General features: G+C 41.6%; 1 protein-coding gene across 1 annotated transcript in view; it reads left to right on the top strand.

Annotated features, from left to right (window-relative positions):
• Positions 1 to 2,670: 2,670 nt before the first annotated feature.
• RYR3 (ryanodine receptor 3) overlaps positions 2,671 to 20,640 on the top strand; it is a 374,244-nt gene continuing 356,274 nt past the window's right edge. Inside the window, exons 1-2 of the mRNA XM_065871700.1 lie at positions 2,671 to 2,817; positions 3,582 to 3,701. Of these exons, the coding sequence (XP_065727772.1) occupies positions 2,671 to 2,817; positions 3,582 to 3,701 (267 nt within the window). The remainder of the gene's footprint in view (positions 2,818 to 3,581; positions 3,702 to 20,640) is intronic.

Raw genomic sequence — 20,640 nt, 5'->3', positions numbered from 1 at the left:
CATTCTAGGTTATGACAGGGAATGTTCATTAGAGTGTGTTACTAAAACAGAGCAGCAGTCATTAGGTCTAGGTGTTCTTCTTGAATAGATTGTCCACATGAACCTTGAAGCTACTTGAAATGATAGCTGAAGCAGAGTAGAGAAAGGCTGTGGGCTGGGCTTTCAGCTGTCAGCTCCATCATGACAGTATTAACAGATCTCCTCTTATAAAACCTGGTGTGCTCCACGGTAGCCTGGAAGAATTCTGTGCCCTTGGAAGGTAGTCAGTATGTGTGTGGTGAAATCACACAAAAATGTTTATTAAATTTCCTGATTGTCATTAAGAGTCAGATAAGTGGTGGGAGAAGTAACTAGTCTGTTGATAGATTGCCAGAGAAGATGTGGAGATTGCCTATCATGTGTCTCAAACTAGAAGAGTGTTTGTACCTGCGTAGAAGAGGAATGATCTGAGTTGGCATTGGATGTGAGGAGAGCATGAGCTTCTGGGGAGAGGAGATAACAAATGTGGAAGAATTTCCAACCTTCAGTTAAAGGGGCTTCCTTGGAAATGGAGTTATGTGGAAATTCCCAGGTTTGCTTTAAAGCAAAGGGAGAAAGGAAGTGAGATAACAAGAGGGGAGAAAGTATACATCAGTATAGGGATCAATAAACTAGATAGGGCTGGTAACTGGGGGGGACTTGTGGTCTGTGTTTCACTAGGGAGTGAGAGAATTCATGAGATGGGTTAAATTAACTCATCTTATGATTCCAAATGGCGCAGAGATTTCCGGGTCAAGCACTCCAAGGATCCAGATGTCTGTCTTATTGAAGGTTTGTGGAGATAATAGCTGCTGTCTGGAGCGAAGGCAGGTACGGGCTGCCACGCCAGATGGTGTCTGTAGCCAGGTCAGCACGGAGCATACGGTTCCAGACAGCATGTGGAAAAATGCGAAAGTGTTTGGAGAAGGGTGCGTTTGACCCAGAGTCCCACACCACCTGTGTCCCCCACAGTGCTGACTTGGACAGCACCTGTACATGGGTGCTCTTTAGGAAGTGGTTGCTGAGCCAGGGCAATTCTCTCTCTTTTTTTTAAGAAATAAATTTATTTATTTATTTTTTGGCTGTGTTGGGTGTTCATTGCTGTGTGCGGGCTTTCTCTAGTTGCGACAAGCGGGGGCTACTCGTCATTGCAGTGGCTTCTCTCTGTGGTGGAGCACAGGCTCTAGGCACGCGGGCTGCAGTAATTGTGGCTCACGGACTCAGTAGTTGTGGCTCGCGGGCTTAGTTGCTCCGCGGCACGTGGGATCTTCCCAGACCAGGGCTCGAACCCGTGTACCCTGCATTGGCAGGTGGATTCTTAACCACTGCGCCACCAGGGAAGTCCCCAGGGCAGTTCTTTTATTTCATCAGTTGATCGGCAGCCTAGGTTGTGAGGATGTGAGTTATAGCACAGGTCAATTTCAGAAGACAAAGATCCCAAGGCAGCTAGTGCAAGGTGGTTTGGGCACTTTGGGGTGGAAAGAGCATGGGAAAGGAGATCATGGAAAGAGATTCTCTAAGACACATATTGAAAAGAAAACCCTGTCGACTTTCACTAGTTCGTGAAAAGTCTGGTCCATAGAACCACTCCCGTGATTTCCAGATTTTCCTGTTTTCACTGGGGAGTGGTGCGTAGGTGGGAGATATTTAGATATTTCTCAACAGGGGTCCTCTTGACATTTTGGACAGGTAAATTATGCGTTATGAGGACTGCCTCTTGCAGTACAGACCACTGAACGCCCACGGCCACTGTTTTGTAGCACTCGTCCATCAACTCAGAGTACTCCCCCACGGCCTGTGCCCCTTAGGGAGGATGGTATCACCGCTGGTTGCTGTGGGATCTGGGGGAGACTGCCCCCGGGGAAAAACTTCATCCTTGTCAGAGATTTCCCTGAGCCCACATTTTGAGAATAGTGGTATTCTGGAGTTTTCTTCTGTCTCAGTTCAAACGAAGACTGAATTCTGGCTTCACTAGACACAGAGGCTTGAATTTATTACTGACTCAATTTAGTGATGAACAGTGACATTTCAGTGCTAGTGAAAGTGTGGAGCTTTTTTTTATTCCCTCAGTCTGCACCTCGTATGTCTGTGGTTTGTGGCTTCTCGAATTTCCCTGCTGCCCCTAGCCAATCCCTGGGCACCTACAGCCATCTTTCTGGGGGTTGGTTCTATTGACTCTCTTCATGTTCCCACCAAGTAGAGGATTTCATTTTTCCACATGACCACATATGCTGTAGACACAGGTGAAGAAAAACCGTGCCCATTTAGTATGCCTTTCCAATACTCCAGGACAGACACTAACACCGGGGACATGGGAGTGAGACGGGGAACAGAACAGCCACTGCTAAGGAGAAAGCTCCACCTGGTGCTTCTCTAGTTACTCTTTTTTTTTTTTTTTTTTAACATCTTTATTGGGGTATAATTGCTTTACAGTGGTGTGTTGGTTTCTGCTTTATAACAAAGTGAATCAGTTATATATATACATATGTTCCCATATCTCTTCCCTCTTGCATCTCCCTCCCTCCCACCCTCCCTATCCCACCCCTCCAGGCGGTCACAAAGCACCGAGCTGATCTCCCTGTGCTATGCGGCCGCTTCCCACTAGCTATCTACCTTACGTTTTGTAGTGTATATATGTCCATTAACTTCACCATGCATGGAAATCTTTTTGATGTTTGCAACCCAAAGTCAGGCGGTAGCCGAGAGAGAGCTTGTGGACTGACAGGTGGGAGGAGTAAGGAGGGAGTTGTTGGTAAGGAGAAGGTTTTCGTCTCCGCCTCAGGCAGGGTTGAGCACGAGGTGAGCATATTAGTGTAAATGGAGGTCAGCCTCATTTCTGTACCATCAACCAGAGGAATGCCATTCAAACAAGGTGTCTGCAGTTAGAGGAGGGCTGCTTTTGAGACTGATGCCTCCTTGGGAATCCAGAGTGGCTCCCCCACTCGGCCTTCAGCATCTCCTTCCAGCCTGGCTCCTCCAGGTTTCTTTCTGTCTTCCTTTCCCATATGCCTGACACCCATCTGCTGCCTCTCTCCACAGCCTCCTCTGTCACCTCCGGCAGGTGCGTTATCACTGCATGCACCCCCTCCCCCCGACAAAACACGTCTCTTCTCTCCCTGACATAAAATGGACTTTCCCTCCACAAATCCCACCTCCCTCAGATCTCTGCTGTTGTCTCTGTCTCCCTCCATCTCACCGCATTGTTTCTTTGGCGAGATCGCTTAGGTTTACTTTCACGTTCACTCAAGTGTTGTAACCAACTGCTCGCTTGGATGGTGGGCAGTTTGTACATTTCACAAGTGAGGCTCACGCTGTGTATTTAAGTAGTACCTCTGTTCCATGTACTTGCTCTCTCTGACGCCACCCCAGATTTGAGGAGAGTCCTAACTCAAGGGAGGAGCTCGGTCGTGCCATGAGAAGAACGAAGTCTCCTTTATCTGATATTCAAAGACATGTGCCCCTCAGCACACCTGGTAAAGGCACAGCGAGGTGCCCTGGGGGCTTGGCTCTGCGTGGGGATGTAGCCCCCTCACTGCTCACATGGGTCTCTGTTCCCCTGGCAGGAAGATGAAGTGGTCCTCCAGTGCATCGCCAACATTCACAAGGAACAGAGGAAGTTCTGCCTGGCAGCTGAGGGACTTGGGAATCGCCTGTGCTTCTTGGAACCCACTTCAGAAGCCAAGGTGAGGTTGACTGTCTGCCCTGTACCTTCCCGTTTGGCACCCCAAAGTCGTCTAGGGGATGGGACTGCTGGGATATGGTGGTGAGGGTGATAAGGATGGTGAGGAAGAAATCTGAAAGGACACATTTACTTTTAAAATGGGAAACAGATCAGAACACTGTCTTTCAGTGTTCAGCAGGACACGGAGGATGCCTTGAGGTCATTGTCAGTCCTCATGGAGGAGGTTCTTTTACTACCTCCAGCGCACCTTCCTTGTTGTTAATTCCTAGAAATCTGAGTGCGCGTTCTGTCCTCCCAGCTATCGTTTTATTGCTACAGGGACTCACAGGTCCTTGGACCTGTGTTGCACAGCGAGCTCATCACTTTCGGCTGTGACTGTGCTGAGATTGTTGTAACTGCCTGCTGTGCCCTGGGGGCAGAGAGGAATGTTTGCTCTGCTTCCCACCTGCAGGGTGGAATGTAACATCATCTCTCCTCAGCCAAACTTTGCTTCCTGCATTTTCAGTTGCTTTCTGCTTTTCATGAACTGTATGTCAGGTGGATCTGTGTGCCCAGTGTTCTCACAGTACTTTGTAGTCCTGGAAAGACCTTTATATCAGTCAGGGTTTTCCAGAGAAACAGAACCAATAGGATCTCTCCCTTTTTCTAGATAGGTGGGTGGGTGGATGGATGGATGGATGGATGGATATGGATTTATTTTAAGGAACTGGATCATGCAATTAGGGAGGCTGGCAAGTCTGAAATCAGTAGGTTCAGATGAACTGGAAACTCAGGAATTAATGCTGTCTTAAGGCAGATTTTTTTTCTCCTCCAAGAAACCTCAGTTTTTATTCTTAAGGCTTTCAACTGATTGGGGGAGGCCCACCCACATTATCAAGGGTAATCCCCTTTAAAGTCGACTAATTGCAGATGTTAATTACATCTACAAAATGCCTTCACATCAAAACCTGGATTGGTGTTTGATTAAATAACCGAGTACTGTAGTCTAGCCAAGTTGGTGCACAATTAACCATCACCCCTCCACGCTCAGTTTTTCTTACAGAATCTTTTTAAATTTTAAATCAGAAGATGGTTACATTTTCCAGTGAGCCCACCTGATTGATATGTCATTTCTCTGTGTGAACATACACAACACAGGCACACGTGCAGAGTCTGGGCTAATCCTAGCACAGCAGATGTGCACCGTGATGGCTGCGTCTCCCAGAAGCCCTCTCTTCTCCCTCACCCTGCTCCCTCCCATGTAGATCAGTGATCCACAAGCACAGACATATGTATGTCAGTGGCATGTAGGACAGGGTCGCGTTCAAATGAATGCCAGAGCAAAGAGACAAGGAAGATTTTTATCTTTTTAAAGGTCTTAGGCTTGATTTCCCTGAAGCCTTTTCTCATTTACTTTTGCTCTTAGCTAGGTGTTTTTCTTTTCATTCCCAGCAGTCTGGGATAATAGGAAGATCATTAGATTATAAGTCAAGAAGTTAATTCTCAGCCATTAGCTCATTATGTGACCATGAGCAAGTCGCTCAGTCTTGTTTTCAGCTTTCTCACCTGCCAGATAAGATGCAGCCTGGTGCAGTAGAAAGAGCATTGGCCTGAATTAGAAACCCATGGTACCATTTTCTAGTCATCCACTGAGTGGGTCATAGGACGTTGGTTTAGGGCACAGCTCTGGAACCAGACTGGCAAGAGTTGGAATCCTGTCTCCACCACTCACCAGCTAAGCCAGGGCCTTGAGCAAGGTACCTCACCTTTCTGAACTTAGTTTTCTCCTCTGCCTAGTGGGAATTTAATAGGATCTACCTAATAAGGTCGTTATTAGGATTAAATGAATTAATACATGTGAACCACCTAGCGCATTGCAAACTCTGTTTAACCACTGGCTACTGTGATTTACTCTTACCTAGACCAGATTACCTAAAACAAATTAAAGAGAACTGTATATCATAATCTAAGAATTCTTTGTATCTCACAGGTGTAAAAATAATAAACTACGCCACTCATAAATACATTAGGGTTAAGACGAATCCTTCCTAACCCCCGCTTGACTAAGTGATTGTCCTTATTTTAATTTTTCATTTTAAATGTAAAACAAGATAACACGACTGAAGAATTTTTAAACAAAATAAAATGAATCATCTATAACTGTATTCCCTTGTCACAACTGTTTTCATTTTTGTTTTGCACTCTGGCATTTGTCCACATGTACCCATATATTTTCTTTTTTTTTAAACATCTTTATTGGGGTATAATTGCTTTACAATGGTGTGTTAGTTTCTGCTTTACAACAAAGTGAATCAGCTATACATATACATATGTTCCCATATGTCCTCCCTCTTGCGTCTCCCTCCCTCCCACTCTCCCCATCCCACCCTTCCAGGCTGTCACAAAGCACCGAGCTAATATCCCTGTGCCTTGCGGCTGCTTCCCCCCAGCTATCTACCTTACTACGTTTGTTAGTGTGTATATGTCCATGACTCTCTCTCGCCCTGTCAAAACTCACCCTTCCCCCTCCCCATATCCTTAAGTCCGTTCTCCAGTAGGTCTGCGTCTTTATTCCTATCTTACCCCTAGGTTCTTCATGACATTTTTTTCCCTTAAATTCCATATATATGTGTTAGCATACGGTATTTGTCTTTTTCTTTCTGACTTACTTCACTCTGTATGACAGACTCTAGGTCTATCCATCTCATTACAAATAGCTCAATTTCATTTCTTTTTAAGGCTGAGTAATATTCCATTGTGTATATGTGCCACATCTTCTTTATCCATTCATCCGATGATGGGCGCTTAGGTTGTTTCCATGTCCTGGCTATTGTAAATAGAGCTGCAATGAACATTTTGGTACATGACTCTCTTTGAATTTTGGTTTTCTCAGGGTATATGCCAAGTAGTGGGATTGCTGGGTCATATGGTAATTCTATTTGTAGTTTTTTAAGGAACCTCCATACTGTTCTCCACAGTGGCTGAACCAATTCACATTCCCACCAGCAGTGCAAGAGTGTCCCCTTTTCTCCACACCCTCTCCAGCATTTATTGTTTCTAGATTTTTTGATGATGGCCATTCTGACTGGTGTGAGATGATATCTCATTGTAGTTTTGATTTGCATTTCTCTAATGATTAATGATGTTGAGCATTCTTTCATGTGTTTGTTGGCATTCTGTATATCTTCTTTGGAGAAATGTCTATTTAGGTCTTCTGCCCATTTTTGGATGGGGTTGTTTGTTTTTTTGTTATTGAGCTGCATGAGCTGCTTGTAAATTTTGGAGATTAATCCTTTGTCAGTTGCTTCATTTGCAAATGTTTTCTCCCATTCTGAGGGTTGTCTTTTGGTCTTGGTTATGGTTTCCTTTGCTGTGCAAAAGCTTTGAAGTTTCATTAGGTCCCATTTGTTTATTTTTGTTTTTATTTCCATTACTCTAGGAGGTGGGTCAGAAAGGATCTTGCTGTGATTTATGTCATAGAGTGTTCTTCCTATGTTTTCTTCTAAGAGTTTGATAGTTTCTGGCCTTACATTTAGGTCTTTAATCCATTTTGAGCTTATTTTTGTGTATGGTGTTAGGGAGTGATCTAATCTCATACTTTTACATGTACCTGTCCAGTTTTCCCAGCACCACTTATTGAAGAGGCTGTCCTTTCTCCACTGTACATTCCTGCCTCCTTTATCAAAGATAAGGTGTCCATATGTGCGTGGGTTTATCTCTGGGCTTTCTATCCTGTTCCACTGATCTATCTTTCTGTTTTTGTGCCAGTACCATACTGTCTTGATGACTGTTGCTTTGTAATATAGTCTGAGGTCAGGGAGCCTTATTCCTCCAGCTCCTTTTTTCGTTCTCAAGATTGCTTTGGCTATTCGGGGTCTTTTGTGTTTCCATACAAATTGCGAAATTTTTTGTTCTAGTTCTGTGAAAAATGCCAGTGGTAGTTTGATAGGGATTGCATTGAATCTGTAGATTGCTTTGGGTAGTAGAGTCATTTTCACAATGTTGATTCTTCCCATCCAAGAACATGGTATATCTCTCCATCTATTTGTATCATCTTTAATTTCTTTCATCAGTGTCTTATAATTTTCTGCATACAGGTCTTTCGTATCCTTAGGTAGGTTTATTCCTAGATATTTTATTCTTTTTGTTGCAATGGTAAATGGGAGTGTTTTCTTGATTTCACTTTCAGATTTTTCATCATTAGTATATAGGAATGCCAGAGATTTCTGTGCATTAATTTTGTATCCTGCTACTTTACCAAATTCATTGATTAGCTCTAGTAGTTTTCTGGTAGCATCTTTAGGATTCTCTATGTATAGTATCATGTCATCTGCAAACAGTGACAGCTTTACTTCTTCTTTTCCGATTTGGATTCCTTTTATTTCCTTTTCTTCTCTGATTGCTGTGGCTAAAACTTCCAAAACTATGTTGAATAAGAGTGGTGAGAGTGGGCAACCTTGTCTTGTTCCTGATCTTAGTGGAAATGCTTTCAGTTTTTCACCATTGAGGATGATGTTTGCTGTGGGCTTGTCATATATGGCTTTTATTATGTTTAGGAAAGTTCCCTCTATGCCTACTTTCTGGAGGGTTTTTATCATAAATGGGTGTTGAATTTTGTCGAAAGCTTTCTCTGCATCTATTGAGATGATCATATGGTTTTTCTCCTTCAATTTGTTAATATGGTTTATCACATTGATAGATTTGCGTATATTGAAGAATCCTTGCATTCCTGGAATAAACCCCACTTGATCATGGTGTATGATCCTTTTAATGTGCTGTTGGATTCTGTTTGCTAGTATTTTGTTGAGGATTTTTGCATCTATGTTCATCAGTGATATTGGCCTGTAGTTTTCTTTCTTTGTGACATCCTTGTCTGGTTTTGGTATCAAGGTGATGGTGGCTTCGTAGAAGGAATTTGGGAGTGTTCCTCCCTCTGCTATATTTTGGAAGAGTTTGAGAAGGATAGGTGTTAGCGCTTCTCTAAACGTTTGATAGAATTCACCTGTGAAGCCATCTGGTCCTGGGCTTTTGTTTGTTGGAAGGTTTTTAATCACAGTTTCAATTTCAGTGCTTGTGATTGGTCTGTTCATATTTTCTATTTCTTCCTGATTCAGTCTTGGCAGGTTGTGCATTTCTAAGAATTTGTCCATTTCTTCCAGATTGTCCATTTTATTGGCATAGAGTTGCTTGTAGTAATCTCTCATGATTTTTTTTATTTCTGCAGTGTCAGTTGTTACTTCTCCTTTTTCATTTCTAATTCTATTGATTTGAGTCTTCTCCCTTTTTTTCTTGATGAGTCTGGCTAGTGGTTTATCTATTTTGTTTATCCTCTCAAAGAACCAGCTTTTAGTTTTATTGATCTTTGCTATTGTTTCCTTCATTTCTTTTTCATTTATTTCTGATCTGATTTTTATGATTTCTTTCCTTCTGCTAGCTTTGGGGTTTTTTTGTTCTTCTTTCTCTAATTGCTTGAGGTGCAAGGTTAGGTTGTTTATTCGAGATGTTTCCTGCTTCTTAAGGTGGGCTTGTATTGCTATAAACTTCCCCCTTAGAACTGCTTTTGCTGCATCCCATAGGTTTTGGGTCGTTGTGTCTCCATTGTCATTTGTTTCTAGGTATTTTTTTATTTCCTCTTTGATTTCTTCAGTGATCACTTCATTATTAAGTAGTGTATTGTTTAGCCTCCATGTGTTTGTATTTTTTACAGATCTTTTCCTGTAATTGATATCTAGTCTCATGGCGTTGTGGTCAGAAAAGATACTTGATACAATTTCAGTTTTCTTAAATTTACCAAGGCTTGATTTGTGACCCAAGATATGATCTATCCTGGAGAATGTTCCATGAGCACTTGAGAAAAATGTGTATTCTGTTGTTTTTGGATGGAGTGTCCTATAAATATCAATTAAGTCCATCTTGTTTAATGTATCATTTAAAGCTTGTGTTTCCTTATTTATTTTCATTTTGGATGATCTGTCCATGGGTGAAAGTGGGGTGTTAAAGTCCCCTACTATGAATGTGTTACTGTTGATCTCCCCTTTTATGGTTGTTAGTATTTGCCTTATGTATTGAGGTGCTCCTATGTTGGGTGCATAAATATTTACAATTGTTATATCTTCTTCTTGGATCGATCCCTTGATCATTATGTAGTGTCCTTCTTTGTCCCTTTTAATAGTCCTTATTTTAAAGTCTATTTTGTCTGATATGAGAATTGCTACTCCAGCTTTCTTTTGGTTTCCATTTGCATGGAATATCTTTTTCCATCCCCTTACTTTCAGTCTGTATGTGTCTCTAGTTCTGAAGTGGGTCTCTTGTAGACAGCATATATAAGGGTCTTGTTTTTGTATCCATTCAGCCAATCTGTGTCTTTTGGTGGGAGCATTTAGTCCATTTACATTTAAGGTAATTATTGATATGTATGTTCCTATTTCCATTTTATATATTGTTTTGGGTTCGCTACTATAGGTCATTTCCTTCTCTTGTGTTTCGTGTCTAGAGAAGTTCCTTTAGCATTTGTTGTAAAGCTGGTTTGGTGGTGCTGAACTCTCTCAGCTTTTGCTTGTCTGTAAAGGTTTTAATTTCTCCATCAAATGTGAATGAGATCTTGCTGGGTAGAGTAGTCTTGGTTTCAGGCTATTCTCCTTCATCACTTTCAGTATGTCCTGCCACTCCCTTCTGGCTTGTAGGGTTTCTGCTGAGAGATCAGCTGTTAACCTTATGGGGATTCCCTTGTGTGTTATTTGTTGTTTTTCCCTTGCTGCTTTTAATATGCTTTCTTTGTATTTAATTTTTGACAGTTTGATTAATATGTGTCTTGGCGTGTTTCTCCTTGTATTTATCCTGTATGGGACCCTCTGTGCTTCCTGGACTTGATTAACTATTTCCTTTCCCATATTAGGGAAGTTTTCAACTATAATCTCTTCAAATATTTTCTCAGTCCCTTTCTTTTTTTCTTCTTCTTCTGGAACCCCTATAATTCGAATGTTGGTGCGTTTAATGTTGTCCCAGAGCTCTCTGAGACTGTTCTCAGTTCTTTTCATTCTTTTTTCTTTATTCTGCTCTGCAGTAGTTATTTCCACTACTTTATCTTCCAGGTCACTTATCCGTTCTTCTGCCTCAGTTATTCTGCTATTGATCCTATCTAGAGTGATTTTAATTTCATTTATTGCATTGTTCATCGTTGCTTGTTTCATCTTTAGTTCTTGTAGGTCCTTGTTAACTGTTTCTTGCATTTTGTCCATTCTACTTCCAAGATTTCGGATCATCCTTACTATCATTATTCTGAATTCTTTTTCAGGTAGATTGCCTATTTCCTCTTCATTTGTTAGGGCTGGTGGGTTTTTATCTTGCTCCTTCATCTGCTGTGTGTTTTTCTGTCTTCTCATTTTGCTTATCTTACTGTGTTTGGGGTCTCCTTTTTGCAGGCTGCAGGTTCGTAGTTCCCGTTGTTTTTGATGTCTGTCTCCAGTGGCTAAGGTTGTTTCAGTGGGTTGTGTAGGCTTCCTGGTGGAGGGGACTAGTGCCTGTGTTGTGCTGGATGAGGCTGGATCTTGTCTCTCTAGTGGGCAGGTTCACGTCTGGTGGTGTGTTTTTGGGTGTCTGTGGCCTTATTATGATTTTAGGCAGCCTCTCTGCTAATGGGTGGGGTTGTGTTCCTGTTTTGCTAGTTGTTTGGCATAGGTTGTCCAGCACTGTGGCTTGCTGGTCGTTGAGTGAAGCTGGGTGCTGGTGTTAAGATGGAGGTCTCTGGGATATTTCCACCGTTTAATATTATGTGGAGCTGGGAGGTCTCTTGTTGACCAGTGTCCTGAAGTTGGCTCTCCTACCTCAGAGGCAGAGCCCTGACTCCTGGCTGGAGTACCAAGAGCCTTTCATCCACACAGCTCAGAATAAAAGGGAGAAAAAGTAGGGAGAATTAGTAGAAGTATGAGTAAAGAAAGAGGGAAAGGAGGAAAGGAAGGAAGGAAGAAAGAAGCAAAGAAGGAAAGAAAGGAGGGAGGGAGGGAGGGAAGAAGGAAGGAAGGAGGGAAAGAAGGAAAAAAAGACAGAAAGAAAGATGATACAGTAAAAATAAAATAAAGTATAATATAGTTATTGAATTAAAAAATATTTAGAAAAAAAAAAGGGACGGATAGAACCTTAGGACAAATGTTGGAAGCAAAGCTATACAGAGAAAATCTTACACAGAAGCATACACATACACCTTCACAAAAAGAGGTAAAGGGGGAAAAATCATAAATCCTGCTCCCTGAGACCACCTCCTCAATTTGGGGTGATTCGTTGTCTAAAGGAGGGAGGGAAGGAAGGAAAGAAAGAAAGAACGAAGGTAAAGTATAATAAAGTTATTACAATTAAACTTAATTATTAAGAAAAAGAATTTTAAAAAAAAAGTCATGGACGGATAGAGCCCTAGGACAAATGGTGGAAGCTAGAGTATACAGACTAGATGTCACACAGAAGCATACACGTACACATTCACAAAAAGAGGAAAAGGGAAAAAAATCATAGATCTCGCTCCTAAATTCCACCTCTTCAATTTGGGATCATTCCTTGTCTATTCAGGTATTCCACAGATGCAGGGTATATCAAGTTGATTGTGGAGCTTTAATCCGCTGCTTCTGTGGCTGCTGGGAGAGATTTCCCTTTCTCTTCTTTGTTCTCACAGCTCACAGGAGCTCAGCTTTGGATTTGGCCCTGCCTCTGCGTGTAGGTCGCTGGAGGGCGTCTGTTTTTTCGCTCAGACAGGACGGGGTTAAAGGAGCCGCTGATTCGGGGCCTCCGGCTCACTCAGGCCGGGGGTTGGGGGATGGGGGAAGGAGGGGCACTGCGTGCGGGGCCGGCCTGCGGCGGCAGAGGCAGCGTGACGTTGCGGCAGAGGCCGGCGTGACGTTGCACCAGCCTGAGGCCCGCCGTGCGTTGTCCCGGGGAAGTTGTCCCTGGATCCCGGGAACCTGGCAGTGGCGGGCTGCACAGACTCCGCGGAAGAGGGGTGTGGAGAGTGACCTGTGCTCGCACACAGGCCCCTTGGTGGCGGCAGCAGCAGCCTTAGCGTCTCCCGCCCGGCTCTTGGGTCCGCGGTTTTAGCTGCGGCTCGCGCCCGTCTCTGGGGTTCGCGGTTTTAGCCGCGGCTCACGCCCGTCTCGAGTTCCTTTAAGCAGCGCTCTTAAACCCCTCTCCTCGCGCACCAGGAGACAAAGAGGGAAGAAAAAGTCTCTTGCCTCTTCGGCAGGTCCAGACTTTTCCCCGAACTCCCTCCCGGCTAGTCGTGGTGCACTAACCCCTTCAGGCTATGTTCAAGCCGCCAACCCCAGTCCTCTCCCTGAGCTCCGTCCAAAACCAAAACCCGAGCCTCAGCTCGCAGCCCCGCCCGCCCCGGCGGGTGAGCAGACAAGCCTCTCGGGCTGGTGAGTGCTGGTCGGCACCGATCGTCTGTGCGGGAATCTCCCCGCTTTGCCCTCCGCACCCGTCGCTGTGCACTACTCCGCGGTCCCGAAACTCCCCCCTCTGCCTCCCGCAGTCTCCGCCCGCGGAGGGGCTTCCTCGTGTGTGGAAACTTTTCCTCCTTCACAGCTCCCACCCACTGGTGCAGGTGCCGTCCTTATTCTTTTGTCTCTGTTTTTTCTTTTGCCCTACCCAGTTACGTGGGGAGTTTCTTGCCTTTTGGGAGGTCTGAGGTCTTCTGCCAGCCTTCAGTAGGAGTTCTGTAGGAGTTGTTCCACGTGTGGATGTATTTCAGGTGTATCCGTGGGGAGGAAGGCGATCTCCGCGTCTTACTCTTCCGCCATCTTCAAGGTCCCCCCCGTACCCATATATTTTCAAAGTCGTACTCATAGTGGATATTCAGACATTCCGCTTTTTTTTTCTTTCATGTTTCAGCCAGTTCCATATTGCTATGTAGCCTTCGTGGTTATTTTTTTAAAAAAAAACTCATGTATGTGGTTTTGTTGGTTTACTGTTGCTTCCTGGAGTAATGTCCAGGAGAAGAATTAATGATATCAGAAGGATAAACTATATTAAACTACTTTCTTAAAAGGATATACCAGTTGTTACAGTTAGCACACCCACTATCCTGTGAGTGTCTCTCTTTTATATACAGTATGAAGAAAATGTACCATGAGGGCTTCTTACAGAAAAACACGGTAAGGTTCCTGGAAAGGATAGAGTAGGTCTTCAGAATTTCCCATCACCACTCCTGAGAGCAGCCTGCTAGATGAGCCCACTTTCTGTGGCTTCAGGCTTTCCTTCAACCAGCTCCAACTATTGCACACAGCTCTTCTGGCCTGTCCCCTCCCTTTTCAGTAGATACTTCTCCTAATTCTCTACCATCAGATTTCACAACCAGCTGTGCCATTCTTAGGCTTTTGGAAACTAATATAAGCCATGCAGTGAAGTGAGAAGGCGTGTGTATTCCCAAGGCTGGCACTGGGCATGAGGCACAGACCTCAAATGTCACTCTTATCAGCTGGCTAGAGCCAAATGGTGACCTTGGGCATTCCCAGTCAAGGGTATTTCAAGCTAGTTGAGGCTCAGAGAGAGAAAACTGAGATGAACTCTAGGGAGAAGAAAGACCTCAGAGAAAGAACAGTTGAGATAAGGTACTTAAAAGAGATTCTCAGTATATGAGCCCTGGGAAAAACAGGTCATATTGAAGCAAGGAGTGAGAGGGTAGAAGAATAAGAAGCGAAAGTATAAGAATGTGAACACCTGCTATAGACCTGGAGACTGTTGAGCACTTGGGAGAGTTCTTGTGACTTTGATTCCTGTTTGTCATGGCCCACCCTTCTCTGAAGGCCCCTTAAACTGCAGATATTAGTCCATGAAAGCACCCTTGTTCAGCTTTCCATTCTAATGAGCACAGCTTGGGGAGTTAAAAGGTATTTTGTTTTGTAGGGAAGACTCAGGGTTAAAACCAGAGACCAGGAAACATCGAGGGGAAGTGTTGCTTCTCTATTTTATCAGTAGCAGCAAATGTTTATTGACTGTCATTTTTAAGTGGAAAATGTGTTCCCAGGAATCAGGAATTTACTACTTTTCCTCTGGTTCTTATTATATCTCATCTGTGATGTATCTGCAGTGTCCACAAGCGGGTTGTCTTTGGTTCAACTTCACATCCAGACTCATAAGATGCTGATAGACCCCAGTCTGCTCAGTAGGACAGGAACCACAGCTTGCCTGCTGGGAAGTGTCAGGCACTCCTGCGGGAATCCTTGCAGCCATCCAGGGGCTGCCTTCTGAATCCCCACCCCAAATGACAGCTCAAGTTCAAAGAGACAAGGTCCACATCAGGCAGGTGTGGAGTCACCATGGCTTAAAAGCCTCATGGACCCCAGGAGCCAGTGTATCTTGTAACTCCATAGACATAGCTTTTGAGATGCCCATGAAGGACCACCACCACTACAAGGGGCATCATACTTGGGGAAATCACAAATATAGGACTTTCCATGAGTGGTCTTTCCAGTCCAGAGACAGGCTACCAATCAGGGATCATTTTCACCCTAAGTAATGTTCCCTAGTAACATAATTAACATATCAGTTTTATCAAGTTGTCCCAAGAACAAAACTGGACAATTAACTGAAGGTCAGATTCTCATGCAGAAAGAGAAAATTTCATAAGCCTTATCCCATAGGAGTCTTCACTGATGACCATTACTTAACTACTGCAGCCCAACACCTTTCCAAATCCTGACTTCCACCTTCCTTAATTGTATTGTAGATCATCAAAAATGAGGAAAAATATGGGAACTTTTTGTTTAAAATCAGTTGCAACAGACTGAGGTTTGTTTGTTTCACTGATTTTAATGATGATGAAACTGCGATTGATGAAGTGAAACAACTTACCCTAGTACCCTTCAAAAGGCAGTGTCACATCTAAAGCCTTTGGGCTGTAGTGTCTCAGAAAAAAGTTCTACCTCTGTCAGGGAACATTGTGTCTTACTGATCATGGTTTATTCAAAGTGAAAAATCCAGTTTCATATCTAATTTTCAAACTGAACATTTTCAGGGTAAATTTTATTCCTACTGTTTTCACCTCGTCTTTTGAAAACTGAAAAATAGTCTGCTATGGTTTCTGAAAACTTGTATAGGTTCTCAAGACCCAGAATTAAACATTTGCGATTGTGCAAACATCATTATGTCAATGACATGAACTAGGATAGAATTCTTGGCTAAAAAACCCTTATTTTCTGTTGCTTTTATTATCTTCAGCTCAGAAAGATTTACTGTTTACTCCTAAAAAACTAGGCCTATGCAAATTTACAGACAGAGGCTCAGCCTGACATTGTATACCCTTTTTTGAACTTCTGATTGTTACTTTAGTGTGTAGTATTCCCTGTGGACTTGAGATCTTATGCAAGGCCAAACTATTATAAAACTTACTTCAAAAAATTCCCTTGTCTTACAATATAGAGAGACTTACACATTAATATAAAGAGACTTAACACATCTTTTTGGTTTTTTAACAGTTATCAAGCATCATATGCCTCGGTGCTTACATACTTTCTTTCATTTAATCTTTACAACCCTATGGAGCAAATATTATTCTCATTTACAGAAAAAGAAAGATAGAACAATTGAGACAAAGTTAAATGACTTCCTGAAGATGATTCATTACAAACTCGAATCACTGTCTAATTTCTATAATGCTCATCAATAAAGAGTAGTATGACCCTAACTTATTTAATTACAAAGAAGCCATATTTCTTCAAGTGGTTAGATTTTAAGAATACCTGGGCGGATCTCCACACGCCTCCCACAACCTTCCTTCATGTGTCCTCTGAATGCCTGACATTCCAAAGTTAGAAATATGTATTTTGCCTAAATCAAACAGAATCTGTTAAAATGCAGATGCTCTCAACACATGAAGCAATATTAAAATTTTTATAGCTAATTTTTTACAATATAAAGATTATCATATTTTTTCCTAGAAAGTAAGTTTATAAAGGGGTGATAAGGCAGATTACTAAGTGCCTCAGTATTGAGATATAAGGCACAGAAACACTGTAAATGGGGTAGTGGAGGGGTGATCAGAACATCCATTGCATTGCAGTAGGATGGTTTACTTGTCTTTTCTCCTGCCCTCCACCATTCTGTGATCACTAAAGTCAAAGACTATATAGGCATACCTTAGAGATATTGCAGGTTTGGGTCCAGACCACTTCAATAAAGCAAATAGCACAATAAAGTGAGTCACACGAATTTTTTTGGTTTCCCAGTGCGTTTAAAAGTTATGTTTACACTATAATGTAGTGTATTAAGGGTGCAATAGCGTTGTGTCCAAAAGTAACAATGTACATAACTTAATTTAAAAATATTGCTTAAAAAAAATGCTAACCGTTATCTAAGCCTTCAGCCAGTCGTAGTAGTAACTCAGAGATCACTGATCACAGCTCACCATTACAAGTATAATAACGAAAAAGTTTGAAATATTGTGAGAATTACCAAAGTGTGACATAGAGATGCAAAGTGAGCAAATGTTGTTGGAAAAATGGTGCCGATAGATTTGCTCAACATAGGGTGGCCACTGACCTTCAATTTGAAAATAAAGCAATATCTGCAAATCACAATAAAGTGAAACATAAAAAAAAAAAAAGTATGCCTGTATAGTATAGCAGTTAAGAAACACAGCCGTGGAGCTAGAATTTCTGGGCTGGTAATTTTGGCTTCACTGCCTAATAGCTTTATGACCATGGTTCAGATGACTTCTCTCTCTTTGCCCCAGTTTCTTCATCTTTAAAAATGTTCCCATCTCATAGGATTATCATGAAGATTTAATAACAAGGGTTTATAATTGTAAAGTACTTACATAGGGCCTGACACATCCAAAGTGCCATTTAAGCAATAGCATTTATTATCCCCAGCAGAGGGTCAGACACACATTAGGTCCTCAGGAACTGTTGCTTTATTCAGTTAAGTTACCCATGTACTGAATTAATTAATTAAAAGGCCTGGATTTGAGGATCAGCAGGACATTTGTGACCTTAAAAGTGACATATAAAGGAGAATCAGAGAGAGTAAGTTAGATAAAAAGGATTAAGCAATAAGCGAATGGTTTTAAAAAGTAAGATGAATTAGTGGGATGTAGATTTTTATGTTACTGACTTCTAATTTAATTTTAATATGGTCAGAGAACATACTCTGTATGATTTCAATCCTTTGCAATTTATTGGGACTTATTTTTCAGCCCAGCATATGGTATATCTTGAAGAATGTTCCATATGTACTTAAAAAAGCTGCATTCTGTAGTTGTTTAATGTAGTGTTTTATGAATGTCAAGATGAATATTCTTACTAAATTGTATCTACTTATTCTGTCAATTACTGAGAGATGTTAAAAACTGAAGATTTGCCTGTGTCTTTCGTTAGTTCTGTAAGTTTTGTTATATGTATTTTAAAACTCTGTTTTAGGTGTGCACGTTTAGAATTTTTGTTTGTTTTCTGATGAATCGGTCCTTTTCTCATTATCAAATGTAATCGTTTATCCTTGGTCTTATAATATACATTGACTGATACTAATCTAGCCATAAGCTTTCTAATGCTTACTGTTTGGTATATCTTTTTCTATCTTTTTGTTTTCAACTTGTTTATATCTTTATTTTTAAAATATGTCCCTTATAAACAGCATAGAGTTAAGTGTTGATTCCCCCCCATTCTATAATCTCTACTGTTTTATTGGAGTGTTCAGTCCATTTACATTTATTGTAATAGTTGATACTATTGGGTTTTAGTCTAATATCTTGCTATTCGTTCTGTGTGTGTACATATACTCTAGTTTTTGTCCCAGTTTCTCCTTTTCTGCCTGCTTTAGAATAAATCAAATATTTTTTTAAATGTCCCATTTTATCTCTTCTATTGGCTTTATAGCTCTACTTCTTGGTATTGTTTTTCACTAGTTCCTTTGGGGATTACAATATGAATCCTTAACTTATCACAGTCTTCTGTGAGTTACTATTACATCACTATCCTTATCCTTTGTGCGCTATTGACATGTGTTTTATTTCTACAAGTTATATAGTGTGCAATACTTTATTATTTTTGTTGCAAAGAGTCGATTGTCTTTTAAAGAAATTAAGAAAAGAAAAAAGATGGTTTTTATAAAAATGATATCCAGGTATGTAACATTTTTAGTGCTCTTCAGGTTTTCCTTTAGATCCAGATTTCCATCTGGTACATTTTCCTCCAGCCTGAAGAATATCCTTCAGCATTTTTCATAGTGAAGATCTGCCAGAGACAAACTCACCCAGCTTTTTTTTTTCACTGAGAATATCTTTATTTTGTCTCTGTTTTTTGAAGGATATTTTCTCTGGTTATAAAATCCTGGTTTGACTTTTTTCCTTCAGCACTTTAAAGATGGTGTTGTGTTATCTTTGGCCTGTTTTTATTTTTTTTTTAATGAAAAATGAGCTATCATTTCTCTATATGAAATAAGTCTTTCTCTTTGGAAGGTTTTAAGAATTTTTTCTTTATCTTTGATTTTCAGCAGTTTGAATGATGTATTTGACGGTGGTTTTCTTTCTATTTATCCTGCCTAGATGTTGCTGAGCTTTATGGATCTCTTGGTTGGGTTTGTCTTTTTTTATCAAGTTTGGAAAATTGACAGCTGTTACCTTTTTCTTTTTTTCTTTTGGCTGCGTTGGGTCTTCGTTGCTTCGCATGGGCTTTCTCTAGTTGCAGTGAACAGGGGCTACTCTTCCTTGCTTCTCATTGTGGTGGCTTCTCTTGTTGTGGAGCGTGGGCTCTAGGCACATGGGCCAGTAGTTGTGGCTCGTGGGCTCTGGAGTGCAGGCTCAGTAGTTGTGGCTCATGGGCTTAGTTGCTCCGCGGCATGTGGGATCTTCCTGGACCAGGGCTCGAACCCGTGTCCCCTGCGTTGGCAGGCAGATTTGTAACCACTGCACCACCAGGGAAGTCCCCGTTACTTCTCTTTTTTTTCCTTTTTATTTAACATCTTTATTGGAGTATAATTGCTTTACAATGTTGTGTTAGTTTTTGCTGTATAACAAAGTGAATCAGCTATAAGTATACATATATCCCCATATCCCCTCCCTCTTGCGTCTCCCTCCCACCATCCCTATCCCACCCCTCTAGGTGGTCACAAAGCACCGAGCTGATCTCCCTGTGCTATGTGGCTGCTTCCCACTAGCTGTTTTACATTTGGTAGTGTATATATGTCAATGCTACTCTCTCACTTCGTCCCAGTGCACTTCCCCCTCCCCATGTCCTCAAGTCCATTCTCTACATCTGCATTTTCTCTATTCCTGTCCTGCCCCTAGGTTCATCAAAACGTTCTTTATTTCTTTTTTTTAGATTCCACATATATGTGTTAGCATACAGTATTTGTTTTTCTCTTTCTGACTTACTTCACTCTGTATGACAGACTCTAGGTCCATCCACCTCACTACAGATAACTCAATTTCATTCCTTTTTATGGCTGAGTAATATTCCATTGTATATATGTGCCACATCTTCTTTATCCATTCATCTGTCGATGGACACTTAGGTTGCTTCCATGTCCTGGCTATTGTAAATAGAGCTGCAATGGACATTGTGATACATGACTCATTTTGAATTATGGTTTTCTCAGGGTATATGCCCAGTAGTGGGATTGCTGGGTTGTATGGTAGTTCTTTTTTTAGTTTTTTAAGGAACCTCCATATGTTCTCCATAGTGGCTGTATCAATTTACATTCCCACCTACAGTGCAAGAGGGTTAACTTTCCTCCACACCCTTGCCAACCTTTATTGTTTGTAGATTTTTTGATAACGGACATTCTGACTGATGTGAGGTGATACCTCATTGTAGTTTTGATTTGCATTTCTCTAATGATTAGTGATGTTGAGCATCCTTTCATGTCTTTTTTGGCCATATGTATATCTTCTCTGGAGAAATGTCTATTTAGGTCTTCTGCCCATTTTTGGATTGGGTTGTTTGTTTTTTTGATATTGAGCTGCATGAGCTGGTTGTAGATTT

Source organism: Phocoena phocoena, chromosome 2 (genome assembly GCF_963924675.1).
Source record: "Phocoena phocoena chromosome 2, mPhoPho1.1, whole genome shotgun sequence".
NCBI classification, from domain to species: domain Eukaryota; kingdom Metazoa; phylum Chordata; class Mammalia; order Artiodactyla; family Phocoenidae; genus Phocoena; species Phocoena phocoena.
The sequence above is the reverse complement of the archived record's forward strand: the minus strand, read 5'-3'. Positions and strand labels throughout refer to the sequence as shown.